The sequence below is a fragment of the Sorex araneus genome, chromosome 9 (genome assembly GCF_027595985.1).
Source record: "Sorex araneus isolate mSorAra2 chromosome 9, mSorAra2.pri, whole genome shotgun sequence".
Taxonomy (NCBI): Eukaryota; Metazoa; Chordata; class Mammalia; order Eulipotyphla; family Soricidae; genus Sorex; species Sorex araneus.
Genome location: NC_073310.1, coordinates 12,071,155 through 12,083,684, shown reverse-complemented (window position 1 = coordinate 12,083,684; position 12,530 = coordinate 12,071,155). Strand labels below are relative to the sequence as shown.

At 55.4% G+C, this 12,530-nt stretch overlaps 1 protein-coding gene across 1 annotated transcript in view; it reads left to right on the top strand.

Moving 5' to 3' along the window:
• Window positions 1–6,594: 6,594 nt before the first annotated feature.
• SSH1 (slingshot protein phosphatase 1) overlaps window positions 6,595–12,530 on the top strand; it is a 58,980-nt gene continuing 53,044 nt past the window's right edge. The window contains exon 1 of the mRNA XM_055146980.1: window positions 6,595–6,761. Coding sequence (XP_055002955.1) covers window positions 6,693–6,761 — 69 coding nt within the window. The 5' untranslated portion in view covers window positions 6,595–6,692. The remainder of the gene's footprint in view (window positions 6,762–12,530) is intronic.

Genomic DNA, 12,530 nt, shown 5'->3' with positions numbered 1-12,530 from the left:
CCTGAGCAGTTGTCTGACATTTCTGGCAGAAAGGAGTCCCTCTGTGGATGGGCGGAGGGGGAGGGCGGGCCAGAGGGCGGTGCTCTTGGAGGGCTGATGGGCACAAGGAGGCCGGGCTCCGGCCCAGTTGGAGAGGATTCCCTCTTCCCAGCAGGCGGGGAGGGCTATGCTGGGGCCACTGTGGGCCAGGTTTGTGGGGGTGCAGGGAGGCAGAGGTACAGAGCCGGAGCTCTCAGGGGGCCATGCAGTCAGCCTGGTGCCATTCGGGGACGCAGGGTGCAAAGGACCAAGGGCCGTTGCAAGGAGGAGCCTGTTTGGACGTGGGAGATGTGTGGTCCTGTGCTTTTGTGCTGAGACACCTGCGGCAGGCTCCAGGGCCAGACACGTAGCTACCACGGAGGGTCAAAGATCCTCAGGGCCGGGGCTGGAGCAATAGCACAGTGGGGTGGGCGTTTGCCTTGCACGCGGCAGACCTGGGTTCGATCCCCAGCATCCCATAGGGTCCCCCCAGCACTGCCAGGAGTGATTCCTGACTGCAGAGCTAGGAGGAACCCCTGTGCATTGCCGGGTGTGACCCAAAAAGCAAAAAACAAAGATCCTCAGGGTCATGCTCTGAATGGGGAGACTGAGGCCCTGATAGATGGGCCTGCCTCAAGCCCCGGGGATGCTTCCTTTGCAAAGTTCCAATGCCCACACGTCCCTTTTGAGTTTCATCAGCTAAGAAGGGCTGGAGCAATAGCACAGCGGTAGGGCGTTTGCCTTGCATGTGGCAGACCCGGGTTCGATTCCTCTGTCCCTCTCTGAGAGCCCGGCAAGCTACCGAGAGTATCCCGCCCGCACTGCAGAGCCTGGCAAACTCCCTGTGGTGTATTCAACATGCCAAAAGCAGTAACAAACAAGTCTCACAATGGAGACGTTACTGGTGCCCTCTTGAGCAAATCAATGAGTAACGGGATGACAGTGACAGTGACAGCTAAGAAGGTGACAATGGGAGGAGCGGGCGACTGAGCAATTGTACAGCAGGTAGGGCATTTGCCTTGCACGTGGGCGATCTGGGCTGGATCCCTGGCATCTCATATGGTCTGATCCCGAGCACCACCAGGGGTGATTCCTGAGGGCAGAGCCAGGACTAACCCCTGAGCATTGTCAGGTGTGACACAAATCCCGAACCATAAAAAAATAAAAAAAGGTGAAGATGGGGACGGGGGAGAGAGCACCAAGGGCCGGAGCACATGCTTGGCATGTGGGAGCCTCAGTTTCGATCCCTGGCACCTCGTGGTTCCTGGAGCACAGCTTTAGTGGTTCATGATGGGTGGAACCTCCAGAAAGTCTATTTTAAAGGGGAAGATAAAGGAGCTGGAGCAATAGCACAATAGGTAGGACATTTGCTTTGCACGCGGCCCAACCGGGTTCAATTCCCAGTATCCCATAGGATCCCCAGAGCACCGCCAGGAGTAATTCCTGAGTGCATGAGCCAGGAGTAACCCCTGTGCATCGCCGGGTGTGATCCAAAAAGAAAAAAAAAAGAAGATAAAGGGGAAGATAAAAGTAGGCAGGCTGGAGAAACAGTACAGAGGTTAAGGTGCTTGCCACGTATCCCACTGACCCCAGCTTGAATCCACATAGGGTCTGCCAGGAATAGCCTCTCCTGGGGATGACCCAAAATAGTTTTAAACATTCACATGGGTAAACTAAGGTATATATAGAGAAAGGGATGCCCAAAGAACTGGGGAGGCAGTACTCACAGGGCCTGGGGGTTTCGAGCCCTCTTGAGCCTACTCTGCGTGTAGCAGTCAGACATCACAGGGACACAAGAGTCCAGAGGGTCGCTGGAAGCTGTACGTGTTTATTTGGTAAAAGCTGCAGGAGCAAGTGACTGGCTGATCAACGGACAGATTTAAGGAAGTGTGATTCTCCCTCAAGACATGCGTGCATACATACAAACACACACAGACACAGACACAACGCACACAGACACAGACAGACAGACACACCACCACACTGTCACTGTCATCCTGTTACTCATCGATTTGCTTGAGCAGGCACCAGTAACGTCTCCATTGTGAGACTTGTTGTTACTGGTTTTGGCATATCGAATACACCACGGGCAGCTTGCCAGGCTCTGCCGTGCGGGCTAGATTATTCTCGGTAGCTTGCCAGGCTCTCCGAGAGGGGCGGAGGAATCGAACCCAGGTCGGCTGCGTGCAAGGCAAGCACCCCCTACCTGCTATGCTATCGTATCGCTCCAGCCCCACATACCACTACACACCCTGATTTCAATCCTGCTAAGGAGACTGCAGATCTGTCCCTATGTTGGTAGACCTGTGGGCTTATTTCTAAAAAAAAAAAAAAAAAATCATGGTGCTCGCAGAGCCAGGAGGCAGCTCTGAGCACCACTGGGGGTGGCCAAAAAAAACAAAATAGATAAACAATTGACCTCAAGGAAACCAATTATAGTACAGGATGGACTCAACCAGAAGGGAGACGACTTTGGTGCTTTCTCTTCCAGCTGGTTCCTCTTCTCCACTCTGGCCCTTCCTGGAAGGGGAACCAGAGAGTTCTTACTTCTCCTTGCTCCGCCCCCCTCCCCCTTAGCCTCCACTCCCCCCCCCCCCCCACACACACCACCACCACCACAGGCCACCAAGGCACAGGCTGTTTGCACAGAGACCTTAGAATGACCCGATTTGTAAATAGACCTGAGTTGAGTCAAGGCAGGCTCATTTAGAGCGCCACACTCAGGCCTGGAACAAGAAGGGAATCACATCAGAACAACAAGAACAAAAGTTTAAGTCCCCCAAGAGCGCATTTGCAAATGTGGGTGAGACGTCTGGAGAAAGGGGTACTATCAACACTTCCCTTTCCCGGATGGGAAACAACTTCTGAACTGCTTACACAAAATAGCATGTTCTTGAGGCTGGAGTGATAGCACAGCGGGGAGGGCATCTGCCTTGCACGTGGCCGACCTGGGTCCTATCCCCAGCATCCCACATGGTCCCCTGAGCACCATCAGCAGTAATTCCTGAGTGCAGAGCCAGGGATAATCTCTGAACATCATTGGGTGTGACCCAAAATAAAAACCCCAAACAGGGGCCGGAGCGATAGCACAGCGGGTAGGGCGTTTGCCTTGCACGCGGCCGACCCAGGTTCGATCCCCGGCATCCCATATGGTCCCCCAAGCACCGCCAGGAGTAATTCCTGAGTGCAAAGCCAGGAGTAACCCCTGAGCATCGCTGGGTGTGACCCAAAAAGCAAAAAAAAAAAAAAAAAAAAAAAAAAAAACCAAACAAACAAAAAACACCCACCCAACCAACCAAACCCAGCACATTCTCCTCTCTAATAAAGTGGTATTTCTTTCTTTTTCTTTTTCTTGTTTTGGATGGGTCCAGACCCAGCAGTGATCAGGTTCTACTCCTGGCTCTACATTCAGGGATCACTCTTGATGGTGCGCTGGGGACCATATGGGGTGCTGGGGATTGAACCTGGGTTGGCTGCATGCAAGGCAAGTGCCTTCCCTGCCGGTATTATGACTCTGCCCCATGAAGCTGCGTTTCTGAAAACCCAGTCACAGATACGTTGCCTTGGTATATGCAACAGAGAGGGCTGTTTCCTTACACTGGTGAGAATGCAGAGATGCTTCTTTGGATGCTGTCCCTGGACCCACAGGCCAGCGGGCACTCCTCGCTCCTGTTCTCTAAGGGCCAGTGATGCTGGAGGAAGTGTGAACTGATCCAGCCTTTTGGGAAAACAATATGGACATTCCTCAAAAAACTAGGCATTGAACTTCCATTAGACCCAGCAATCCCACTCCTTGGAATATACCCCAAGAGCCCCAAAGCACAATGCAGGAAAGACATCTGCACCCTTATGTTCATTGCAGCATGAATCACAAGAGTCAGAATCCAGAAATAACCCACAAGCCCAAGAACAGATGCACGGATAAAGAAACCATGATACATATGCACAATGGAATACTACTCGACTCTAAGAAAAGATAAAGTCAGGGGCTGGAGCAATAGCACAGCGGGTAGGGCATTTGCCTTGCACGCTGCCGACCCGGGTTCGATTCCCAGCATCCCATATGGTCCCCTGAGCACCGCCAGGAGTGATTCCTGAGTGCAGAGCCAGGAGTGACCCCTGTGCATCGCCAGGTGTGACCCAAAAAGAAAAAAAAAAAAAGATAAAGTCAGAGGCCGGCGAGATAGTATAGCAGATAGGGCATTTGCCTTGCACGTGGCCAACCCAGGTTCAATTCTCAGCATCTTAAATGGTTCATACAGCACTGCCAGGAGTGATTCCTGAGCGCAGAGCCAGGAGTAACCCCTGAACATCACCATGTGTGACCCAAAAGCCAAAAAATGAAAAAGAGAAGAAAGAAAAGATAAAGTCCTACAGTTTGCTGCTTTGTGGATGGATCTGGAGAGTAACCTGTTGAGTGAAGGTAGTCAGAGGGAAAGGGAGAGATACAGAATGATCCCTTTATGCAATATAAAGAAACATAACGGGGGGATAAAATGCCGGCTCTGGGAAGTCAGGGAAGGATACAACACAACATTGGGGAAGTGGTCACTCTTGGAGGGAGGATGGGGTGCTGAAAGGAGGTAGAAGGTGCCTACTACAGAGGTGGGCTGTGGGCAGGAGGGTAACATGAAACGTTGGTAGAGGGGAGTGAACATTGGTGAAGGGCTGGTGGTTGGAACATTAGCATGTGCCACCTGAAACTCATTCATGAATAACTTGCTAACGTAAAATAAATAGATAAATAAATAAATAACATTAAGACCAGTGGCTCTCCCCTCTTGCCATTGGCAAAAAAAAAAAAAAAAAAAAAAAAGCCAGAAGAGAGTCCCACAAAATTTTCCCCAAAGCCACATTGTAAGAGCTTTTGTAACCTGGCTTGAGATGCATCTTTGAGATGAAGGCTGTGGCAGGCCAGGTCGCGGCCTGAGCAAGAGGTCCCAGAGCCGGGATATGGGGAAGGCCAGGCGGGGGCGGGGCGGGGGGGAGCCAGGGGTGCTGAGCCGGGGCGGGGAAGGTGGCTGTCTCATCACTCAGAGAGGCTGACGGATGGGAGGCCTGCAGGGGAAGCTTCCGAATGTGCATGTGGAGGCAGAGGGGGGGTCCAGGCATGGCATAAAGGGACCTTTTCCTCTCAGCAAGTCAAGCCAGAATGCCCTGGTGTCTGCCACCACGGTCCTCTCTCACTCTCCAGTGTGTCCCCTCTGTCCTCCACCACGGAAGCCCCGCCCCACTGGTCCCCCTCTGCTCTCCCACCGTCCATTCTCCCCCTGCGGCTCAAGCTGAGCACTGCCCTGCTCTTGCCATTCTCTTCCTCCCCTCCTCTCTCACAGGGGTGGGGTCCTTCCTGTCCCAGCCCCACCCCAGCAAAAATGTCACCCTCCCTAGGCCAGTCAATCCGGCTCATCAGATCTCAGAGCAGGTACCCCTCCGAGGTAAACCTCCCGACTTCCCCAGGGTTTGGTTTTGCTTCTGCACACATAGAAGGAATTCACAGAAAAAAGATGAACTGGGGCTGAAATCACAGCAGAGCAAGTTGCCTTGCACATGGCCAGCCCTGATTCAATCTCCGGCACCCCACATGGTCCCCTGGGTACCACCAGGAGTGATCCCTGAGTGCAGAGCCAGGAATAAGCCCTGAGTGTGGCCCAAAAACCAAGGGAAAAAATAACAAAATAATTCCTTTGGAAAAGGTGTGTGTGGGGGGAATGCTGGTTTGAACAACACCTTGGTGATGCTCTGGGGTTCTTCCTGACTCCTCACTCAGGAATCACTCCTGGTGTTGCTCCAGGAGCCAAATTTGATGCACAGATCAAATCCAGGTCGGCAGCGTGCAAGGCAAGCGCCCTACCCGCTGCACTATCACTCCAGCCCCAGCAAAGTAATTCTGTATGTGCTGAATAGTTTACATATGTGTGTATGTGTACACTGACAGATTTATCTTCGGGTAGTGCCTGGCACGTCCATGTGAGGCACTGAGATACATCCCGGGCCTCACCTGGTTCCCGGCTATTCCCTGATGGCATTTAGTAGGTGCTCAAGCAACATTTCCGAGTGAATACATGAAGGGATAGACGAATTTCTCCAAACACTGCAGCTTGGAGTTTAGGAACCAGGTTAGATCTGCAAGTCCCAGCAGCTGCCCGGCGGAGCCGCAGGGCCTAGGTTTTCCTGGGGCTCCACGGGCGGGCAGGCAGGCGGAGGCGAGCGGGGTCGCGTTCCCGGGCCGGGCGGGTGCGAGTGGGCGCGGCCCGGGGACGCGATCGGCCGCGGGGGCCAACGCCACCCGGAGCTCCCGCGCACGCGCGCACGCTAGCGTCTCCCGGCCGCCCCCGCCCCGCCCCCGCCCCACCCCCGACCCTCAGGCCCCGCCCCCAGTGGCAGGCCCCGCCCCGCCCCTCACGCCCCGCAGGCCCCGCCCCGATCCGCAGGCCCCGCCCTCGGCCCCGCCCCGCGCAGACCCGGCGCAGACCCGGCGCGCGCCGGCGCGGGAGGCGGGGCGGGGGCGGCGCGCGGACGCGACGGGGAGGGGCGGGCCCGGCCCCCGCTCGGCCCGGCCGCCCGCCCGCGCGCGCCTCCTCAGCGCCCCGGGCCCGGCCGGGCGGCGGCGGCGGCGGCGGGAGCGGGAGCTCGAGGCTCGAGGCTCGGCGGCGCCCGCGCCCCGCGCCGTCGCCATGGCCCTGGTGACCCTGCAGCGCTCGCCCACGCCCAGCGCCGCCTCCTCCTCGGCCAGCAACAGCGAGGTGAGCCGGGGCCGCGGCCCGCAGGCCGGAGCAGGCCTGGGCGCGGGCGGCGCCGCGGGGACCCCACCTGACAGGGCCAGGCGGGGGCGACCCAGCCGGGAGTGAGAGAGAGAGAGAGAGAGGGAGAGAGAGAGAGTGAGTGTGAGTGTGTGTGTGTGTGTGTGTGTGTGTGTGTGAGGGAGAGTGTGAGGGAGAGTGTGTGTGTGTGTGTGTGTGTGTGTGTGTGAGTGAGAGAGAGAGCGCGCCTGAGAGAGACTCCCACCGGGGGTGATGGGGCGAAGGCGTGTGAGAGAGACACCCCCACCCCCCCTGCTGTCACCCAGACTGGGGTGACCCCCGTTGGGTGTGTGCGCGCGCTTGCATGTGTATATGTGTGTGTGTGTGTGTGTGTGTGAGAGAGAGAGAGAGAGAGAGAGAGAGAGAGAGAGAGAGAGAGAGAGAGAGAGAAACAGAGACAGAGAGACACAGACCCGCCTCCGGGTAACTGAGTGCCTGTATGACCCGTGTCTGCTGGTGTGACTCTGTTCAGGTGTGATCCTGTGTACAGGTGACTGTGGGTGTGATCCTTTGTGGGGGTGACTCCGAGTGTGACCCTGTGGGGGGGAGTGACGGGGTGTGATCCTGTGTGGGGGTGACTGTGAGGGTGACCCTGGGTGGGGGTGACTGAGAGTGTGACCCTGGGTGGGGGTGACTGAGAGTGTGACCCTGTGGGCGGGGAGATGGTCCTGTGTATAGTGTGATCCTATGTACAAGTGACTGCGGGTGGGACCCTGTGTGTGCAGGTGGTTGTGTGGGTGTGACACCTGAGGGTGACACTAGGATCCTTCCTGGGTGTTGCCTACTCTGAGGTTTGTGACCGTGACTTTCTCTGGTGTGACAGGAACCTGGGCAGGGACTGTCCCTCTGAGGTGCATGCATGCATGGGAGCCTCAGGAGGGCCCTGGGGTGCCCAGGTCAGCGTGTGGTGGCGGTGAATGAGGGAACCAGTCCAGTGTCTGTGTGTGGCAGCATCTGCCTGCAGGGAAGGGGCCTGTCACCTTTTCAGGGCTGTGGGTTTCTGGGCATTCGGCTGCATGGCCAAGGCGGTTCTGGAGTTCGGGGGTCCCCAGGTGCTCTGGGGGGCTGGGTGGGCCTCACTGCACCCTGTGGGTTTGTGCTTAGCTGGCTCCTGACTTCAGGGATGTGGGCGGCACTGGCCTGTGCCCTGAGCGGCGCAGACCCCCTCCACCCCCACCCTGGCCTCCTTCCCTTGTCCAGTGGTGAAAGCCCCCAGTCCATTGGCATTTGTGGTGGCCAGGCGTTGGCTAAAGACAGTCCGCTGCTGAGAGGAGGCGAGAACCAATCAGAGAAGGCAGAGAAGGAGCCCTGGGCCCCGGGAAGGGCCCCCAGCAGGCCCCATGGTGGTGATGATAGGAGTGCGGGGACGGTGGCCCACAGCACAGGAAACGTCTGTGTATGTGTGAGGAAAACAAGGGGCCGTGTCGTCCTGTGGCCTCCTGCTGGAGACTTGGGCCTATTTCACTGGGCCCTCTGCAGGATGCCTGCAGGGCCACCCTCACCGCCCCACTGGGGAGAGGCCACCCGTCAGTCCTCCTCTGCAGACAGAGATGCTGGGGTTAGAGAGAGGACAGCAGAGGGCACTGGCCTGGTGTGCAGCTTACCTGGTTTCCATTCCCGGCACTGCACACAGTCCCCTAAGCCCTGCCTGGAGTGATCCCGGAGCACAGAACTGGAGTAAACCCTGGGCCCAGCGGGGTGTGGCCAAAGCAGCTCCCTCCCCTAAAGTCTCTGACAGTTCTCGGCACACAGAGGCAGCAGGGTGAAGCCCTGCGCGGGGAATTGAGTCTGCGGGCTGCTCCCTGAGCCTGTTGCTGTGTGCCCGGCCCCACAGATGCGCTGCTGTGTGTGTAGAGCTCAGTGCTGCTGTGTGTGTAGAGCTCAGTGCTGCTGCGTGTGTAGAGCTCAGTCCTGCATGCTGGCCGAGGCCCTTCTCCAGAACTCTGAGCCTGGAAGAGCTTCCACTTCGGGAGGGATAATTGGTCTGGAGGTCTCCCCTAGATCCTGCACCCCAAGTGCCTGACCTCCTTTTCTTTGCTCTGTTCCTGTCTTAGACACATTCTTAAATGTTCATTTTATTATTTGTCAGTCACTGTTGTTACTTTCATCCCATTGCTCATCGATTTGCTCCAGCGGGCACCAGTAACGTCTCTCATTGAGAGACTTATTGTTACTGTTTTCGGCATATCCAATACGCCACGGGTAGCTTGCCAGACTCTGCCGTGCAGGCGTGATACTCTCGGTAGCTTGCCGGGCTCTCCGAGAGGGGCGGAGGAATCGAACTTGAGTCGGCATGTGAAAGGCAAATGCCCTACCACTGTGTTATCGCTCCAGCCCATTATTATTTGTCAGTAACGATTCAAATCCCGGGCCGTCCCTTCACTACTTTGAAGTTGACAGTTCAGGGCTGCTTTAGTATATTCACCAAGGTTGTATAAGCATCACCACTGATGAAATTCCAGGGCATTTTCATCACCCCTGAAGTGACTCCATCCTTCCTTAGCCATCGCCTGCAGCCGACCTTTCCCTCCCTGACCCACTTGCACCCCTGCCAGTCTGCCCCTCCTGTGCTTCCCAGCTCTATCATTTGCCCCTCATGGACATTATTTTCATTTTTGTTCTGCCTTAGCCAGGGATGCTCGGGGGCTGCTCCTGGCTCTGTGCTCAGGAGTGAGCCCTGGTGGTGCTCGGGCGACTGTATGTGATGCCACGGATTTTAACCTGAATTACCGTAGCCCATGTACTGTCCCCGCAGATCCCCTCCAGCCTCCCCACCTCTCCTGTCCTATAGGAGGCTGGGCAGGGGCTTTTGCTCCTTTGCCCTTTCCTGAAGGGTGATATCTTTAAAGTCTAGCCCTACCACTTCCCTTTTCCTAGGCCAATAACTAGCCACTGTGTGGCTGTGCAGTGTAAGAGTCCAGCGTTTGCCTTGTTCTCACTGGATACAAATTGCTACATTAAGGCAACTGTTTCTACAAAGTGCTGAGGAGGACTTGCTGCCCTATAAAAGGCTCCCGCTCTTGTTTGACTTTAGTTGGCCCCCTCCATTGCCTGAGGCTGGGGTGTCCCCCCTGCTTGAGGAAGCTTGTTTCCAGCTGGGGTGAGACCGGCAGTGCTGGAGGGCTTCCCCTCTGCGCAGACTGCCCTCCCTCAGCTGGGCCCCTCTCCCTTCCTTCTGCGCTCTGCCTGTGTTCTTTGGCAGGGTGGCCTGCTTCTCTGGAACAATCCACCTCGCATGCTTTTCATGCCGAGGAGCTCAGGAAGCTGATGCAAATGAAATGGTGCTATCGTTGGTCCCACCCTTACCCTCCTTTACCTTCTGCCTCTTCAGAACATGACTCCTTCAAGGAGTCTGAGCTTCTGAGGCAGCTGCCCCGCCCCCATTACCACCCTGCCCCCTCAACAGTGCCCCTCTCCTCCCCCTGCTCCTCAGAGCCCCCACCCTTCTGTTGATCTCTGTCATTTTACCCTGAACCTTATCTCATCCTTTGCGAGAACAGGCAAGAAAGCACAGAAATAGAGAAATCGATCTTTTCCAGGAATGGATCCTAATGTCATTATTTTTGGATATGCATTCAAGGTGGCTAATTTCCATGAGCCTGTCTCCAGTCACTATGGGGCACTGAATCCGGCTTTCTCAACCTCAGCTCTGCTGCCTGTCAGGGGCCAGACATTCTCTGGTGCAGGGAGGGTGGGGGAGAGGTATCTTGTGTCTAGGAGGAACTTGTCTGGCCCGCTGGGTGTCAGCTGCACCCTCCGAACACCATTGCAGACATTGCCCAGTGTCCCCTTGGGAGAGAAACTACCCTGGCTGAACCTTGGCCTTGATCTGCCTTCTTCATTCTGTGCTGGCTGGAGCTCCCAGGTGGCACCTCAGCACAAGTTCCTGGCCTGTGGGGCACAGGCCTGCAGCTTTGTGTGGCTCTGTGCTAGTGTATGTGTATGTCTGTGCTATCCCGTGTGTGTGTATGTGTGTGTGTATGTGTTGTGTTTGTTTATTTGTTTTCCCACCTCTTCATCAGTGTGCGTCTCTGTGTGTTTTCCTGCACCTCCGTCAATATATGTATAGCAAGGGCCGGGGGCTTGTTGGGAATGAGCTTGTTGGCCTCCAGTGGCCGCATAGATACTAAAAGCCGTCTGGTGGTGGCACCCTGGCAGCAGAAGCTTCTAAGAAGTAGCTGCGTATCATAGTTCCCCTGGGCCAGGGCTACTTAAACTTCTGAGAAATGCATGATGGGCGAGTGCTGCTAAAAACACCTCAGATTCATTACTCGGTTGATTTTAAGGAAGGGTTTTTTGTTTGGGGACCATACCCAGCTGTTCTGGGGACTGCCTCCAGTGGTGCTCAGGGACCCTTGAGCCAAAGATTATACCCAGAGTCCCACATACTCAAGACAAGTGCCGTACTACTGAGCCACATCTCCGGCCCTTGAATTAGTGGTTGGTCATTTCACATTCAGAAACCTTTTATTGCTGCCAAATTTGTCATTTCTGTCCCCCACATTGATTCAAACATAACCTCTTATGGGGACATAACCCACAGTTGAAGAGGCTAAACCTAGGCCAGAGGGTACCAGACTTAGCTTGCATACCATCCCTTTCCAGAAACAAACAAACAAAAAACTGCTCAACGCCTTTGGCTTTATGTGAATAAACAGGTGTCTGGAGAGATAGTACAGTGGGCAAGGCAGCTGACCCAGGTTTGATCCCCAGTATCCTATGTGGTCCCCAAGTCCCATCAGGTATGATCCCTGAGCACAGAGCCAGAAGTAAGCCCTGAGCACCCAGGGCGTGGCCCCAAACCAAAACCAAAAAGTGAACAAATAGAAAGCACCCCTCGGTTGCATCTGACTGAGGTTGCTACCAACCCTCGGATTTTTCCTGAATACACTCCACATGCAGGCATGGACTTATCACTCATTTTGGAAATGATGCTCCAGGTTCACTGGTGGAAGCAAGTGTTTAGAGCTCTTTTCTGGTCCTGAATACAATCAGTTGGCTCATAGATAAAGGCCCCAGACACTTTTAAGGTGAAGTGATCATTTGTCTCCCCTCGCTGGGGCTAAGAGTTAGTATCTGGGTAAGGAGCTCGCATATGGCTGACCCCAGTATGATCCCTGGCATTGTGTATGGTCCCCACCATACACAAGCACCATAAGAGTGAGCCCTGAGCATCAAACTAGGTATTAAACCCTGAGCACCACCAGATGTGAATCCAGCTTCCTCTCAATGCCCCCACCCCTGCAAAGATTCTGTATCCATTCATTCATTCATTCATTCATTCGTTCGTTCTTCCAATTACTCATGCCAGTTCAAGGGTGTAGTGGCCGGAGCCTGTCTTGGCCACAGAGGGTGTCCTTTCATCCTGGGGCAGCGCTACCATGCCACCTCCTCAGACAGTTGAGACAGGTCAGTGGGCCCATGGCCCAGTGCTGTGGCTTGGGAGGAAGCTGGAATTCCCAGAGAAAACCAATCTTACCGGGTGAGGGCGTGCAAGTCCACACACAGTGACCCGGGCTGGGAGTCGGGCTTCCTCCCTCACCCCCTTATCAACATCATAATGAAACATTGAACAAAACAACATTTATTTGTGGCCCTGTGGTATTGGGTGAACTTTATGTGAACCTCTGAAATCAGGGCACAGGCCCCTCCCTCCTGTAGCCTCCCTCCTTGCTGAGGGTGCCTCCTCCTGCTGAGGGTACCCTGCCACCC